Consider the following 15,801-nt stretch of genomic DNA (forward strand, 5'->3'; position numbering starts at 1 on the left):
AATGGGAGCAGCGTCCTTGGGGGGGGGGGTTCCCAATGGGGCGGAGGGGCCTCGTCGGTGCTCATTAGCATAACCACGCCCACACGCGCGCTTCATTAGCATAGCCCGCCTTTTCCGCGTCACGTGCTGCCGCCCCGCTCCGCCAGTCGCGTATCGCCCCGCCCCTCCCGCGCGGGGCGCATCCCCATTGGTGGATGCCGCGTCACGTGATCCAGAGCACCGCCCTCCCTTCTCTTCCCGCCCGGCGTTTCCTCTTCCGGCGCGGGGCCCCGCCCCCTCCGCCCCCCGCGGCCTCGCGGCGTCGCCGGAGGAAGAGGAGGGGGAAGAGGAGGAGGAAGAGGAAGAGCTGCGCCACAGGCGGAGGCGGATGGGCACGGTGAGGGGCTGGGGGGCTGCGGGACCGGGCTTGGGCGTGGAGGGGGCAGGGTGAGCGATCCCAGCGGGGAGACGCGGCCGGGAGGGAAAGGCGGGCCCTGAGGGGAGCGGGGGGGGAGCGTTTGTGTGGGGGAAGGGGCGCGAGGAGGGGAGTTTTGAGGGGGAAGGGGGGTTTGGGGGTCGTTTGGGATGGGGGGGGGAGTTTGGGGGTTTTTTGGGATGGTGGGGGGGAGTTTTGGGGTGGTTTTGAGGGGAAGGGGGGGTTTTGGGGTGTTTGTGAGGCGAAGAGAGGGTTTGGGGTGTTTTTGAGGGGAAGGGGGGTTTGGGGTTGTTTGTGAGGCGAAGAGAGGGTTTTGGGGTGTTTTTGAGGGGAAGGGGGGTTTGGGGTTGTTTGTGAGGCGAAGAGAGGGGTTTGGGGTGTTTTTGAGGGGAAGGGGGGGTTTGGGGCTGTTTGTGAGGGGCAGTTTGGGGGGGGTTGGGCAGTTTGTGAGGAGAAAGGGGAGTTTTGGGGTGTTTTTGAGGGGGGGAGTTTGGGCTGCTTGTGAGGGGGAGGGGGAATTTTGGGGTGGTTTTGGGGGGGGGTTTTGGGCTGTTTTTGAGGGGGGTTTTGGGGGCTGTTTGTGAGGAGAAGGGGAGGTTTTGGGGCTGGTTTTGAGGAGCAGTTTTGGGCTGTTTTTGAGGAGCAGTTTTAGGCTGGTTTTAGGGGCATTTTTGGGCTGTTTTTGAGGGGGGTTTTGGGGGCTGTTTGTGAGGAGAAGGGGAGGTTTGGGGGCTGGTTTTGAGGAGCAGTTTTGGGCTGTTTTGAGGGGCAGTTTTGGGCTGTTTTTAGGGGCAGTTTGGGGGTGTTTTTGAGGGGCAGTTTGGGGCTGTTTTTAGGGGCAGTTTGGGGCTGTTTTTAGGGGCAGTTTGGGGTGTTTTTGAGGGGCAGTTTTGGGCTGTTTTTAGGGGCAGTTTGGGCTGTTTTTGAGGGGCAGTTTTGGGCTGTTTTTAGGGGCAGTTTGGGCTGTTTTTGAGGGGCAGTTTGGGGTGGTTTTGAGGGGCATTTTTAGGCTGTTTTTGAGGGGGGCTTTTGGGGGCTCTTTGTGAGGAGGAGAAGAGCAGGTTTTGGGGGTTCCTCCTGCGGGGGAGGGGCGGATTTGGGGATGTGTTTGTGTGGGGGAGGGGAGCTGCGTGCGGGAAGGGGGGGAGGGGGGGGTCAATGGAATCACGTGGGGGAGGGGGCGCGGCCGGGCCGTGTTTGGGGGCGGGGTCCGGGGATGTTTGGGGTCCTGACTCCCACCCCCACCCCGGTGCCCGGGGGTCTCAGCCCCCCCGCAGGATGGCGGAGGGCTGGTCCGAGTGCCCGGCGCTGGGCCCGGGCTGGCAGCGCCGCGAAGCTTTTCGGAAATCCGGGGCCACCAGCGGCCGCAGCGACACCTACTACAGGAGGTGCCCCTCCCCCAGCCCCGTTTCCCCCTTCCCCCAACCCCCCCCCCCCCCACCCAAGGGCACCGCGGACCGCGGCTGGCGCCGGTTCTGCCCTTTCACCCCCACGTGCAGCTCCTTCCTCCCATCCCCCCGTCAGTTTGGGGGCTTCCCCCTAAGCCCCCACCCCCCAGGGGGGGTTCAGGGCCCCTCTGCCATCCCCCACCCTCTCCAGGAGCTCCCCGGGGCTGCTTCAGTGTCCCCTTCTTCCCCCCAGCGCTGCACCCCCAAATATTTCCAGTGCCCTCGGTTTTGTCCAGGCCATTCTGAGGATCGGGGGGGCCTTTTTGGGACCGCAGCAGGAGTTTTGGGGTCTCCTGAGCTGTGTTGGGACCCCCCCCACCGCTGTTTTTCCCATTCCTCCCCCTGTTTCCCTTTGGCATCTGGAGGCTCCCTCGGGATCAGTGACCCCTTCCCCGGGTTCTGGGTCCCCTCCCCTCGGTTTTGGGGCCCCTTCCTTGGGTTTTGGGCCCCCCCCCGTGACCCGAGACCCCCGGCAGCCCCACAGGGCAGAAGTTCCGCAGCAAGATCGAGCTGCGGCGGTTCCTGGGCCCCGGGCACGACCTGAGCAACTTCGACTTCAAATCGGGGCTGCGGCGGCCTGGCCCCAGCCGGGTACGGGGGCTGGAACCCAGGAGGGGCCCTAAAAACCTGGGGAGGGGGCGTGAAAACCCCAAAAGAGCCTGGGGGGTGGGGGGGGGGGGAGGGGAAGCTGCAGCTCCCCTGGGGTTAGGGGGGGTCATCCCTAAAGTGGGGAGGGGGAGTCCCGTAGCAAGAGAGGAATTGGGGTGGGGGGAGAAAGAAATGGGGCAGAGGGGGGTGAGAAAAAGGGGGAAGGCTTGAGGAGACCCTGAACTGGGGGCGGGGGGGGTCCCTAAATTGGGGAGGGACAGTAATGGGGGGGTCTAGAAGTGGGGAGGGGGGTCACAAGGGGTTCTCCCTGCACCCTGTGACACCCCTCCCCCACCGTTTTCTGCCTCTCAGCCCAGGAAGAGCCCCAAATGGCGCCTGCCCGCCGGGCCCCTCCCGGAGCCCCCCACAATCGTCAAGAAGGAGGAGGAGGAGGAGGAGGTGGAGGTGGGCGGGGCTGAGACCGACAAGGCCCCGCCCCTGCCACAGGAGGCCCCGCCCGCATCGGTTCAGGCCCCGCCCGCATCGGTTCAGGCCACACCCCCATCGATTCAGGCTCCGCCCACATCGGTTCAGGCCCCGCCCCTCCCTGCGCAGGCTCCGCCCCCTCCGGTCGTGGCCCCGCCCCCTCCTGTCCAGGCGCTGCTTCTGCTGGCTCAGGCCACGCCCCCGCCAGTCGAGGCCACGCCCCCTCCCGTTGAGGCCACTCCCCCGCCGGAGCCCCCCCTCCGCAGGACCCGGAAGCGGCCGCCCCCGGAGCCCCCCCAGGACGGGGTGGTGGCGTGAGTGGGGGACTGGGGGGGGTCCCTGGGGGTCGTGGGGTCCCCTAGGTGGGGGTGGAGGTCCCCTGGAACTCAGTGTGGGGAGAGGGGTCCTAGGGGAGGGTGGGGGTCCCCAGGAGGGGTCCCAGGGAAGGGTGGGGGTCCCCAGGAGGGGTCCCAGGGAAGGGTGGGGGTCCCAAGGGAGGGAGGGGATAGCCCAGGAGGGGTCCCAGGGAAGGGTGGGGGTCCCAAGGGAGGGAGGGGATAGCCCAGGAGGGGTCCCAGGGAAGGGTGGGGGTCCCCAGGAGGGGTCCCAGGGAAGGGTGGGGGTCCCAAGGGAGAGAGGGGATAGCCCAGGAGGGGTCCCAGGGAAGGGTGGGGGTCCCAAGGGAGGGAGGGGGTCCCCAGGGGTTCCCTAGGGGAGGTCACTGGGGAGAAAATCAGGGTAGGGGGGTTCCCTCGGGGGGGTTGTGGGATCCCTGGGGGCTGGGGGGTGCAGTGGGGGTGTTGGGGTCCCCCTGCCCCCCCCAAAATGCCGCCCCCTCCCCCGCAGGCTCTGCGCCGGCTGCCAGAGCCTCTTCCCGGGGGTGTCGCTGCCCCCCCAGCGCCGCTGCCGCTGGCTCTGCCCTGACTGCCGTGGTGAGCTTCGGCCTCAGCGCCCTCATCCTCTTCACGCTCCTGCTCCTTCTGAGGCTTTTTCCCCCCTTTCAGAGCTTTTTGTTTCTTTTTCTCATACTCATTTCCCTCTTCTTGTCTTTCATTCCCTGTGGTTTTTTCCCATTATCATCATCGTCCCCTGAATTGCTTCCACCCTGTGATTATCCTCATTTTATTCCTCTGGAACTTCCCTTTCCTCCTCCCTGATCGTTCCTTGCCTCCTTTTTCCTCTGTTTTGGACCATCCTGGGGAGCAGAGCCGAGGGGGGGGGGGGGGGGAAGGGGAGGACTCAGGGAGCTTGGAGGGCTCTGGGGGGGAATCCCAGGTAAATTGGGGTGACCCTGACCCCCTTCCTCCATCTCCCCCCAGCCCAGAGACGAGACTTCAACCGGGAGCAGCGATTCTACAAGGTACCCCCAGTCCCTTGGGGGGGTTTGGGGGGGCTGCCGTGCCCCTGGGTGTTCCCCAGATCCCTTGGATGGGGGTTTGGGGGCTGCCATGGCCCTGGGTGTTCCCCAGATCCCTTGGGTGGGGGTTTGGGGGCTGCCGTGCCCCTGGGTGTTCCCCAGATCCCTTGGGTGGGGGTTTGGGGGCTGCCATGGCCCTGGGTGTTCCCCAGTCCCTCAGAGGGCAGTTTGGGGGGCTGCCATGGCCCTGGGTGTTCCCCAGATCCCTTGGATGGGGGTTGGGGGGGCTGCCGTGCCCCTGGGTGTTCCCCAGTCCCTCAGGGTGGGGGTTTGGGGGCTGCCGTGCCCCTGGGTGTTCCCCAGTCCCTCAGAGGGCAGTTTGGGGGGCTGCCATGCCCCTGGGTGTTCCCCAGTCCCTCAGGTGGGGGTTTGAGGTGCTGCTGTGCCCCCCCAGATCCCTCAGAGTGGGGGTTTAGGGTGCTGTTGTGCCCCCCCAGATCCCTCAGAGTGGGGGTTTGGGGGCTGCCGTGCCCCTGGGTGTTCCCCAGTCCCTCAGGGTGGGGGTTTGGGGGCTGCCGTGCCCCTGGGTGTTCCCCAGTCCCTCAGGGTGGGCTTTGTGGCTCTGCTGTGCCCCCCCCAGTCCCTCAGGGTGGGGCTTTGTGGCACTGCCGTGCCCCCCCAGTCCCTCAGGGTGGGCTTTGTGGCGCTGCCGTGCCCCCCAGACCCCTGACACCCCCTCCCCACAGCGGGTGGGCTGTGGCTCGTGCCAGGCCTGTCGCATCCCCGAGGACTGCGGCATCTGCAGCGCCTGCGCCCGCAACCCCCCCGGGGGCCCCTCCGGGCCCGGCCCGACCCCCAAGTGCCTCCTGCGCCGCTGCCTGCGCATCGTCAAGAAGGTACCGGCCCCCCCCGTGCCGCTGTCACCCCCCCAGTGCCACCAGCACCCCCTCCTCGTGTCACCCTCCCTCCCCCGCGGGTGTCACCCGCACCCCTGGGCTGCTGCTGGGCTGGGTGTCCCCTTTGCCACCTCTTTGTCACCTCCTTGTCCCCTCCTTGGTGTCCCCTCCTTCACTGTCTGACGACACCCACGTTAATTAATATTAGCCCGTGCTAATTAAGCGTTAGTTGCGTTAATTAACGTTACCGGCTCTGCTGTGTTCTGATGCCCCCTCGTTGCTGGGTGTTACCGGGTGTCACCCCACGTTCCCTGCGGGGCCTGGGTGCGGCTCCTGTGCTCTCTGCCTTCCCACTGTCCCCTGGCTGTGGCTGTGCCTTCTCCCATTTTCTCCCGTTTTCTCCCATTTTCTCCTGTGTTTTCCCGTGTTTTCCCACGTTTATCTGTGTTCTCCCACCTTCTCCCATATCCTGCCATGGTCACCTGAGCCCTGTCCCCCCCTACCCTGGTTGTGGCTGTACATTCACCCACGTTATCCCACGTTTTTCGGTGTTTTCCCACATTTTTTTCTGTTTTCCCACATTTTCCCGTGTTCTCTGATGTTATCCCGTGCCGTGCCCCGTGTCCCTGCAGGGCCTGGACTGCTGCCCCTGTCCCCGTGTCCCCCTGTCTGTGGTTGCACATTTTCCCATATTTTCCTATTTTCTCCTATTTTTTCCCATATTCTCCCATGTTCTCCCGTGCCGTGCCCCGTGTCCCCGCAGGGCCTGGGCTGCTGCCCCTGTCCCCGTGTCCCCCTGTCTGTGGTTGCACATTTTCCCATATTTTCCTATTTTCTCCCACATTTACCCGTGTTCTCCCGCTCTGTGCCCCGTGTCCCCGCAGGGCCTGGACTGCTGCCCCTGTCCCCGTGTCCCCCTGTCTGTGGTTGCACATTTTCCCATATTTTCCTATTTTCTCCCACATTTACCCGTGTTCTCCCGCTCTGTGCCCCGTGTCCCCGCAGGGCCTGGGCTGCTGCCCCTGTCCCCGTGTCCCCCTGTCTGTGGCTGTGCATTCTCCCATATTTTCCCATATTCTCCCATATTCTCCCATATTTTCCCACATTTTCCCATGTTCTCCCGTGCTGTGCCCTGTGTCCCCGCAGGGCCTGGACTGCTGCCCCTGTCCCCGTGTCCCCCTGTCTGTGGTTGCACATTTTCCCATATTTTCCTATTTTCTCCCACATTTACCCGTGTTCTCCCGCTCTGTGCCCCGTGTCCCCGCAGGGCCTGGACTGCTGCCCCTGTCCCCGTGTCCCCCTGTCTGTGGTTGCACATTTTCCCATATTTTCCTATTTTCTCCCACATTTACCCGTGTTCTCCCGCTCTGTGCCCCGTGTCCCCGCAGGGCCTGGGCTGCGGCTCCTGCGCCGGCTGCCTGAGCACCGAGGACTGCGGCAGCTGCTGCATCTGCCTGCGCCGGCTGCAGCCCGGCCTCAAGCGCCAGTGGCGCTGCCTGAGGCGCCGCTGCCTGCGCCCCAAGGTGCGACCACCCCCCCACAATTCACCTTCCCCTCCCCCTCGAGCACCTCGGGGACCCCCTGGCACCTCCTGCCGCACCCTGGGGTGTCCCCTGATGTCCCCTCCTGACCCCCCTCCCCCCCACCCCAGAAAGCCAGGGCGGCCAAGAAGACCCAGAGTCCGCGGCCCCTGACAGAGGTGAGTGCGGGACCCCCGGGGGTGGCACAGCCGGGACCCCTGGATGTCCTGGGTGGGGTTGGACCCCTGGGTGCCCCCCCCTCACCCCCATTTCCCCCCCTCCCCCCAGAAGTGGAAGCCCCCCGTGGAGAGGGAGCCCAGTGACGCCTCCAGCACCCGGCAGAGAGTGAGTGGGACCCCCACCCCCCACCCCCAGAGCACATCCGGGACCCCCCAGCCCCTCCCCCCGCCCCCCCCCACTGACCCCCCTCCCTCCCAGAAGCCGCTGACCAAGGGGAAGGAGAAGAAGAAGCCGGGGCGACCCCCGAAGCCCCCCGGGCCCCGCGGTGGGGCTGGGGTGAGTGACAGCCCCTGGCTCCGCCCCCTGCCCCTTAGCCCCGCCCCCTCTACCCCTGGCCCCGCCCCTCCCGGGGCAGCTATTAGGGGCGGGGGGGGGGGGGAGCCGTAATGCCCTTAATATAAGGGCCTGGAAAAGGGGGCAATATTGGGGTGCAGGTACCGTAATTATCCTAAAGGCTGTCCTAGGCCCCAGTGCTGGGGTTCAGGCTGTGGAATATTGGGGTGCAGGTACCATAATTATCCTAAAGGCTGTCCTAGGCCCCAGTGCTGGGGTTCAGGCTGTGGAATATTGGGGTGCAGGTACCATAATTATCCTAAAAGCTGTCCCAGCCCCAATGCTGGGGTTCAGGCTATGGAATATTGGGGTGCAGGTACCATAATTATCCTAAAGGCTGTCCTAGGCCCCATTGCTGGAGTTAAGGCTATGGAATATTGGGGTGCAGGTACCTTAATTATCCTAAAGGCTGTCCCAGCCCAAATGCAGGGGTTCAGGCTGTGGAATATTGGGGTGCAGGTACCGTAATTATCCTAAAGGCTGTCCTAGGCCCCAGTGCTGGGGTTCAGGCTGTGGAATATTGGGGTGCAGGTACCATAATTATCCTAAAGGCTGTCCCAGCCCCAGTGCTGGGGTTCAGGCTGTGGAATATTGGGGTGCAGGTACCGTAATTATCCTAAAGGCTGTCCCAGCCCAAATGCAGGGGTTCAGGCTGTGGAATATTGGGGTGCAGGTACCGCAATTATCCTAAAGGCTGTCCCAGCCCCAGTGCTGGGGTTCAGGCTATGGAATATTGGGGTGCAGGTACCTTAATTATCCTAAAGGCTGTCCTAGGCCCCAGTGCTGGGGTTCAGGCCATAGAATATTGGGGTGCGGGTACCGTAATTATCCTAAAGGCTGTCCCAGCCCCATTGCTGGGGTTTAGACCATGGAATATTGGGGTGCAGGTACCGTAATTATCCTAAAGGTTGTCCCAGCCCCAGTGCCGGGGGTTCAGGCCATGGAATATTGGGGTGCAGGTACCGTAATCACCCCATGAGCTGTTCCAAGGCTGAGCATTGGGGTTCAGCACATTCAAACCCCACGAATTGTGGGGTGCCGCTACCATAATACCCCTAATGCTGGGGTCAGGTCACTGTGACACCCCAAGAGCTGTTCACAGCTGTCGGGGAGCTCTGAGCGACCCTGACTGGGGTTGGGGCGCTGTGACACCCCAAATAATGGGGTTCAGGTACCCCCTAAGAGCGGGGTTTGGTTACCATAAATCTCCTAGGAAGTGGTCCGGGTTGAAAAGCGGGGTCCAAGGGATCCTGATAGTGGGGTGCAGGTACCGTAATGCCCCAGATAATGGGGTTGGGGTACCACAACCCCCCCCAAGAGCAGGGTTTAGTTACCCTAATGCTCTTAATTACCGCTCCAGGTTTAATTAGGTCTCAGGTACCCTAATAGCAGGGCGCAGATACCGTAATACCCCACATACTGGGGCTCAGATACCTTAATGCCTCTAATAGCTGCTCCCACCCAATATCTGCCTCGGCCTAACGCGCTGCTGCCCGGCTGCCGTAATACCCCTAATACCGCCGCGTTTACCGTAACGTTCCTAATAGCTGCTCCCGCACTAACATCCCCTCCCCTTCTCCCCTCCCTTCCCGTGGTGGGTCTTGGGGACATTTGGGGACCCCCGGGGGTGACGCCGCTCTCTGCCGGCAGCGGGGGGTGCGGAGCCGGGCCAGCCGGCGCTGCGGGGTGTGCACAGCCTGCCGGCGCCCGGCCGACTGCGGCCGCTGCGACTTCTGCCGGGACAAGCCCAAGTTCGGGGGGCAGAACCTCAAGCGCCAGAAGTGCCGCTGGAGGCAGTGCCTGCGCTGTGCTATGGTGGGTGCCCCCCCCCAGTGCTTCCTCCCAGTAACCTCCCAGTAACCTCCCAGCAAGCCCCAGCCATCCTCTGCGCTCCCTTCCTCGGTGACCCGATTCCTTTGGCTGGGGAAACTGAGGCACGCGCAAGGCTCGGGCTCCCCCCACCATCACCCCCTCCGCCCGCCTCGGGCGCGTGGCCCAGTTTGGACCAGTATGGACAAGTTTGGGATGGGAGGAAGGGGTTGGTTGGCAGCCAGGTTGGCTCCTGGACGCCTGGGTCCTGTTTTTGGGGGGGGGTCACCCAGACGCCTGGGTCCTTCTGCATCGCTTGGCTTTGGGGGGCTCACCCTGGGTTCCTTTGTGGGGGGGGTGGGGTTCCCTCGGGGGGGGGTGTTCCTGCATCTGTGCCCCCTCCCCAATCCACATCCCTCCCCCCTTGGAATTCGGGGTGCCCCAGCCCCTCTGAGGTCTCTCTCCTGGCGCAGAGGCGGCTGCTGCCGGTGGGGGGGGGTCGCTGGGGGCCCCCCTGGAGCGGCCGCCCCCTCCCCTCGTCCAGGCCCCGCCGCCGCCGGCCCCCCCGGCCCCCCCGCGCCGCCGCCCGGAGCCGCCGCCTGCCCCGCCCCCCCCGCAAGGTAATGGGACCCCCCCTCTGCTCAGGGGGGACCCCAAAATGCTCCTCTGACCCCCATGGGAGCCTCGCCCCCCCGCCCCCCCCTCCCCCCTTGGCTGTGCTCGCTTCGCTGCTTCGCTCTGCATGGACCCTCCCCCCTCGGGGGACCCAGGCGTCGGGGGAGGGGACCCAGGTGTCCAGGCACCCCACCCCCCCCCGCGGGAGGGGCCTTGGGGGGGTTTTGGGGACCCCCAGCTGCCTCGGACCCGCGCCCCTCCCCCCCGTGACCCCAATGCTTGTGTGTGCCTCAGTTTCCCCACGGGGGATGAGGTGGGGGGGGGGGGGTCCTTCCCAGACACCCGGGTCCCTTTTTAGGGGGTGGGGGTCCCTCCCAGACACTTGGGTCTCCTGTCTGGGGGACTGGGGGTCCCACGTGGCTGCCGGGGGTCCCCTTGACGTGCCCCTCCCCCTCTGTGCCCTCCCCCACAGGACAAGGAGGAGCCGCTGGGGGGGGCTGAGCAGGGCCCCGGGCCCCTCCCGGGACCCCCCCTGCGCCTCTGCCCCGTCAAGGAGGAGGTGGGACCCCTCCCCCGCCTCGAGGTGAGACCCTCCGGCCGCTTGGGACCCCCCCTGGACACCTGGGGGCCCCCTCTAACCCCCCCCGCCCCCCAGGACCCCCGCCTGGGGCTCCTCATCGCCTCGGCCCCCCGCCTCAAAGGGGCCCCCCCGGAGCCCAGCGCTGCCCCCGAAAGGGTGAGTGGGACCCCGGCACCCCCTGAACCCCCTCAGGGTGCTTGGGACCCCCCCATAACGCCCCTTAACGCCCCTTCCCCCTCTTTTCCAGCCCCCCCCGGGGGATTTGGGGGTCCTGATCGCCGCCACCCCCCGCGTGAAGCAGGAGCAGCCGCAGCCCAGCGCGTCCCTGGTGCCGGTATGGGGGGGGCTCTGAGGTTTGGGGGGGTGGGGAGGGGGTCCCTGACCCCCCCAAGCCCCTCTTGAGCCTCTGCTGTCACCCCCAGGTGCCCCCCCGGCCCCCCCCTGCCCCGCTGGTGGTGCTGGATGAGAGTGAGGAGGAGGAGGAGGAAGAGGAGGAGGGAGGCAGCCGAGTGGTGAGGAAGGGGGGGACCCTCGGGCAGGGGGAGCTTGGAGAATTTAGGGGGTCCTGAGGCTCTTCAGAGTGTCCTGGGGGGGCTCTCAATGGGTTGAGAGGGTTCTGGAGGGGTTTCCTGGGGGGGGCTTTAGAGGGGATGGGTGAGGGGGGGTGGCACCCTGAGAAATGGGACCTTGAGGGGTTTTGGGGTCCTGGGGAGTTGAGGAAGGGGTTTTTGGGAGGGGGGGAGGGGTTTGGGGTCCTGGGGAAGGGGTTTTTGGGAGGGGGGAGGAGTTTGGGAAGCTGAGGAAGGGGTTTTTGGGAGGGGGGAGGAGTTTGGGAAGCTGAGGAAGGGGTTTTTGGGAGGGGGGAGGGGTTTGGGGAGCTGAGGAAGGGGTTTTTGGGAGGGGTTTTGGGGTCCTGGGGAGTTGAGGAAGGGGTTTTTGGGAGGGGGGGAGGGGTTTGGGGTCCTGGGGAAGGGGTTTTTGGGAGGGGGAAGGGGTTTGGGGTCCTGGGGAGCTGGAGAAGAGGTTTTTGGGAGGGTTTCGCGGTTTCTGAGGAGCTGAGGAAGGGGTTTTTGGGAGGGGGAAGGGGTTTGGGGAGCTGAGGAAGGGTTTTTTGGGAGGGGGGAGAGGTTTTGTGGTCCTGGGGAGCTGGAGAAGGGTTTTTTGGGTGGATTTTGGGGTTTTTGGGAGGTTCCTTGGCATTTTAGGGCTGGTCTCGAAGCCGGGGGTGGGGGGTGTTTAGAATGGGGGAGGACCCTTCTGGCTGGGGGGAGGGGGGAGGGAATCGCGAGGTTCTTGGGGGGGCTCCCGGCGCTCCCGAGCGTCCCCCCCACGCCATTAACCCCTTCTCCCCCGCAGCCCCTCCCGCTGCCCCCCGCCCCCCAGCTCTGGCCCGGCTCCTTCCTGGAGGAACTGGCCGAGATCCCCCTCCCGGCGCACTGGGGAGTGGTGGGGGGCGATGGCGGCGGTCCCGGGCCGTGCCCGGCTCGGGGCTTGCGGCTCGTTCAGCGCTGCCCCCGCTCGCCCATGGCCGCGGCCGCCGTGCTGCTGAACCCGGGGCTGGCGTTCCGGGTGCTGGTGGCCCGTGGCCGCCCGGTGCCCCCCGGGCACGAGGTGCTAGCCCGGCGCCCCCCCCTGCGCTCCGTGCTCGACCTGGTGGAGCTGCTCTGTGACCTGGAAGCCTACGGGCCCTGCCCGGGACCCCCGGGACCCCCGGCCCGGCCCCCCGCCCCCCGCTGCCACGTGCTGGTGAGGGGGGGGCGAAGCTGCCGGCCCTGCCTGATGCTGGCGGGGGTGGGGCACTGAGGGAGGGGGGGATTTGAGGAGGGGGCGGGGGGGAGGGGGAGCGGATGGGAGCGAAGGGAGGGCAGTGAAGGATGTGGGAAAATGGATTTGGGGAGGGGGATGTTGGTGGGAAGGAAATGGGGATGGAGGTGGTGGGGGAAGGGAAACCAAATGGAAAAGGAACCAAAATTTGGGGTGGGGAGGGGGGTGGGAATTTGGGAAGTGAGGGTTGAGGTGGAATTGGGGGTGGAGCAAATCGGGGGACAAAATTTGGGGGGGGGGGGAAGGAAAAGGAGAGGAAAAAAGGGGGGGGAAGGAACTAAAATGGGGGGGTGTGGGTGTGGGGAGGAGGGTTTGGGTGTTGCACCTTTGGGGCGGGGAGTGGATTTGGGGATGGAGCCCGAGGGTGCGGTGGGGGAGGGGCGCTGGCGTTGCGGGGGTCCCCGGGGGGGTCCCCAGGGTGGGACTGGCACCCCTCGACTCCCCGAGAGGCACTGGGGAGATCCCGGGGTGCCCCCCAGGCTTGGGGGGATCCAGGACCCCGCCGTGTGGGGGTTCAGGGGGACCCCAGGGTCACACCCCGATTTTGGGGACCCCAGCTGCCCCCGCCCCCCTCCCCCAGTGACACCACGAGGCTGAAGGACCCCAGTAGTGGCATTTCGGGCGGGGGGGGGAGGGGAGTCCCCAGATTGGTACCACTCCCCCCTGCTTGGTTTCCCAGGGATATTGGGGTGCCCCCAGCACCCATTTCGGGGGGGTTCACCCCCCACCCCCAGGTTTGGGGACATCAGGTTTATGGGGCCCCGAGTTCGTTCGTTCTCCCGTTTCCCCAGTGCCATACTGGGGCCCCTCCCCCACCCCCCCATCCCCCCCCCAGAGCTTCTATTTTTGACACTGGAACCGCCCCCCGAAATGGGGGCGCGGCCCCTTTAAGAGCCCTGCCCTTCCCCCACCCCCGTAGAGATTTAAGTGTCCTGTTTAAGGCGCGGGGAGGGGGCGTGGCTCTCGCAGGCCCCGCCCCTCGGGCCAGGCCCCACCCACGCGCGCCAATCACCTGCTGTTGCTTCCCTCAGGCCACGCCCCTTCACCGCGAGGGGGCGTGGGCTGTGCTGCTTAGGCCACGCCCCTTTTACCGCGAGGGGCGTGGCCTGCGCTGCTTAAGCCACGCCCATTCTTTGCTCCTCCCCCCGCGCTGCCTTCAGGGAGATTCGCGCTGAAGCCATAGCCCCGCCCCCTCCCCTTGGCCCCGCCCCCTCCCCTTGGCCCCGCCCCCCTCAGCAGAATTTAAAGAGACCGCGAGGAATTATTTTTGTTAAAAGTAATAAAAAAGTTTTAAGGAGAAAAAGAAAACATTCCGTAGTCCTTGAGAAAGGGGTGGGGGTCCCGAGGGGGGCCCTGGCGGCCCAAGGGACCTTCCCAGATTTGAGGGGGGTCTCACCTCCCCCCCCCAAACACCTTCTCCAGCAGCCGCCGGGGGGGCGCGGCCGGGGGGGGCTGAGCTTTGCGCCCCCAAATCTCCTCCTCGGTGGGTCTTTGGGTGAAGCCCCAGGTCGGGGGAGGGGCCGCGGGGTCTCCGGAGGTTTTGGGGGGGTCTTTGGTGGCTTTGGGGGCGCGGCGGGCGTAGAACCCCCCCTCGCGCTTGGCCTGGGCCACCTCGGCCCGCAGGCGCTGGGCCCGGACCTGGCGCTCGTAGCTGAGCCGCTCGCTCAGGTGGGGCCAGCGGAACCCGGGCAGGTACTGGGGGGGGGGGGATGGGCAGAGGTCAGGGGACCCCCAAACAGCCTCAGACACCCCCTCCCCCCATCAGCGTTTGGGGTGCTCAAAGCCCCCCCTCACCTGCTGGAGGAAGGGTCCCCAGTACAGCCCAGCCCCCACCCCGCGGGCTGTCCCCTCCCCCCATCCTCCCGCCACCCCCTCAAGGACCCCCCCCCAGTGTCCGAGACCCCCTTGAACCCCAAACCCCCCATTGGGTCACCAGCATCCAAGACCCCCCCAAAAAGAGACCCAGAGCTCCCCCAACCCCCCCTCCATAAAAGGTCCCCATTGCCCACAAACCCACAGGTGCCCCCCCCCCCGCCACCCTCTGCCCTCCCCCCGGGGCACCCAAGGGTCTGACCCCCCCCCAGCAGGGATCCAACCCCCCCTAAAAGGGTTCTGGACCACCCAGGACCCCCTCGGGTCCCCCCCCCCAGCACCTTGATGCTCCAGCAGTGGTGGCGGAAGGGGCTGCGGGGCCGGGGGGCCATGGGGGCTCCGTGCAGGATTTTGGCCGCGCGTTTGGCCGCTCGCTTGTCCCGGAATTCCACCCAGCCCTCGGCGAACGCCACCGCCGGGGGCCCCCCCGGGCGCTGCCGCCGCCGCCGCACGGACCCTCCTGGGGGGGGGGGGGAGGTGAGATGAGAAATGGGGGCTGAGACCCCCGGGAGGGCTGAACCCCCCCAGCTTGGGGGGCTGAACCCCCCTCAAGGGTGTCACTGACCTGGGAGGGGACCTGACCCCCCCCTCCCCTCCCCCATTCTGTACCTGAGGGGCTCTGTGGGGACACCAGCCCCCCTCCGGCCCCCCCTGAGCCCACCAGGGTGCCCTGACACCCCCTCCCCACCCACTGCCGGTGCCAGGAGGGGCTCTGTGGGACCCCTTGGCACCCCAGGACCCCCCCCAGGACCCCCGGACTCACCGCGGGGCTGCAGGAAGACCCTGCCCAGCTCCCCGTGCGGCCGCAGCAGCGCCCGGGCCTGGCGGGGCCCGAAGCCCGGCGGGAGGAAGGACAAGTACAGCACCCCCGGCACCACCGGCTTTGGGGGGGGGTCCTCGGGACCCTCCTCTTCTTCCTTCTCCTTTTCTTCTTCCTCTTCTTCCTCTTCCTCCTCCTCCTCCTCCTCGCCCCTCCCGTGCGCGTCCCGCTCGGCCCCGGCCATCTGCGATGGGCAGGAGGGAGTTAAAGGGGGGCGGCCACCCCCAGGCTCTGCCGCACCCCCGATTCCCCCCCCGGGACCCCCGAAGGGCCCCCCCGGAGCCGCCCCCGCCCCCCCCGCACCCCGACAACGCTGCCGCTCGCCGTCGTAAAACACTTACCCCGCCGTAAAGTGCCGCTAGCCCGGGCCGGGAGTGTCGCGGAAAAGCCGTAAAGCACGGGGGGCGAGGCTAGTGTCAAGGGCGGGGCTTATTGGGTGGGGCGTGGTTACGCGCGGGGGCGTGGCTCCCGTTGGGGGCGTGGCCTGGCGGCGGCGGGAAGCCCGCGCCGCGGTTTGGGCGGGAACGGCTGAGGGGGAGTTTTGGCGGGAACGGTCCCGCCCGCTCTGGGCCCCATCGAACCCCCCCAGTGCCCCCCCCCGCAGCCCCCCGGGACTCACTGACCCACCCCGGGACCCACTGACCCACCCCGGGACCCACTGACCCCCCCTCCGGGACTCACTGACCCCCCCAGACCCACTGACCCCCCCTGCAGTCCCTCAGCCCCCTCCCCAGTGCCCCCTCCTTGTCCCTCCAGGTCCCTTCAGCCCCCCCATGTCCCCCCCGACCCCCCAAAGCCCCCTCAGTCCCCCCGTGTCCCCCCCCCCGTCCGTCCCGTGTCCCCCCCTCCTCTGGTGCTGGGGGGGTCCCGGCTGCGGCTGAGCAGTGGATTATCCCCCACCCCCCCTAATCCGGCAGCTGGGGGGGATTAGGGCCCTCCCGGCCCCCCCGAGCCCCCCGAGGGGCTCAGCCCCACCGTGGGACCCCCAGGGGATGTGT

The 15,801-nt window shown here is 66.7% G+C and overlaps 2 protein-coding genes across 3 annotated transcripts; one reads left to right on the plus strand and one right to left on the minus strand.

The window, feature by feature from the left end:
• Positions 1 to 270: 270 nt before the first annotated feature.
• LOC309584312 (methyl-CpG-binding domain protein 1-like) lies at positions 271 to 12,090 on the plus strand (the record flags this gene model as incomplete). The annotated part of the gene is made up of 17 exons (XM_082300271.1): positions 271 to 376; positions 1,682 to 1,803; positions 2,340 to 2,454; positions 2,824 to 3,251; positions 3,784 to 3,869; positions 4,257 to 4,297; positions 5,041 to 5,190; positions 6,579 to 6,713; positions 6,842 to 6,889; positions 6,999 to 7,055; positions 7,149 to 7,226; positions 8,934 to 9,098; positions 10,180 to 10,290; positions 10,363 to 10,443; positions 10,535 to 10,621; positions 10,710 to 10,799; positions 11,644 to 12,090. Exons 1-17 carry the CDS (start codon positions 368 to 370, stop codon positions 12,088 to 12,090), a joined length of 2,250 nt encoding a protein of 749 aa, XP_082156397.1. The 5' UTR covers positions 271 to 367.
• A 1,282-nt stretch (positions 12,091 to 13,372) lies between these two features.
• Positions 13,373 to 15,164, minus strand: ABT1 (activator of basal transcription 1). Of its 2 annotated transcripts, none has more exons than XM_082300333.1 (4): positions 15,145 to 15,164; positions 14,747 to 14,987; positions 14,265 to 14,443; positions 13,373 to 13,806 (listed from the first exon to the last, which is right to left on the minus strand). In XM_082300333.1, the coding sequence occupies exons 2-4, from the start codon at positions 14,985 to 14,987 to the stop codon at positions 13,504 to 13,506; spliced, it is 723 nt and encodes a 240-aa protein (XP_082156459.1). In that variant the 5' UTR covers positions 15,145 to 15,164; the 3' UTR covers positions 13,373 to 13,503. The 2 variants fall into 2 exon arrangements, with proteins under 2 accessions (XP_082156459.1, XP_082156458.1); XM_082300332.1 differs by lacking the exon at positions 15,145 to 15,164 and adding an exon at positions 15,107 to 15,126.
• Between the last annotated feature and the right edge of the window lie 637 nt (positions 15,165 to 15,801).

The sequence above is a fragment of the Coloeus monedula genome (assembly GCF_965178545.1).
Source record: "Coloeus monedula genome assembly, chromosome: 39".
NCBI classification, from domain to species: domain Eukaryota; kingdom Metazoa; phylum Chordata; class Aves; order Passeriformes; family Corvidae; genus Coloeus; species Coloeus monedula.

What these genes read in the sequence shown, in the direction of transcription:
- ABT1 (XM_082300333.1), bottom strand. Translation starts at nt 14,987, where the DNA reads ATGGCCGGGGCCGAGCGGGACGCGCACGGGAGGGGCGAGGAGGAGGAG. An exon ending in GGTCTTCCTGCAGCCCCGCG is followed by an intron (nt 14,444 to 14,746) that starts GTGAGTCCGGGG and finishes CCCCCCCCCCAG; the next exon opens with GAGGGTCCGTGCGGCGGCGG. An exon ending in ACCACTGCTGGAGCATCAAG is followed by an intron (nt 13,807 to 14,264) that starts GTGCTGGGGGGG and finishes CCCCCCCCCCAG; the next exon opens with TACCTGCCCGGGTTCCGCTG.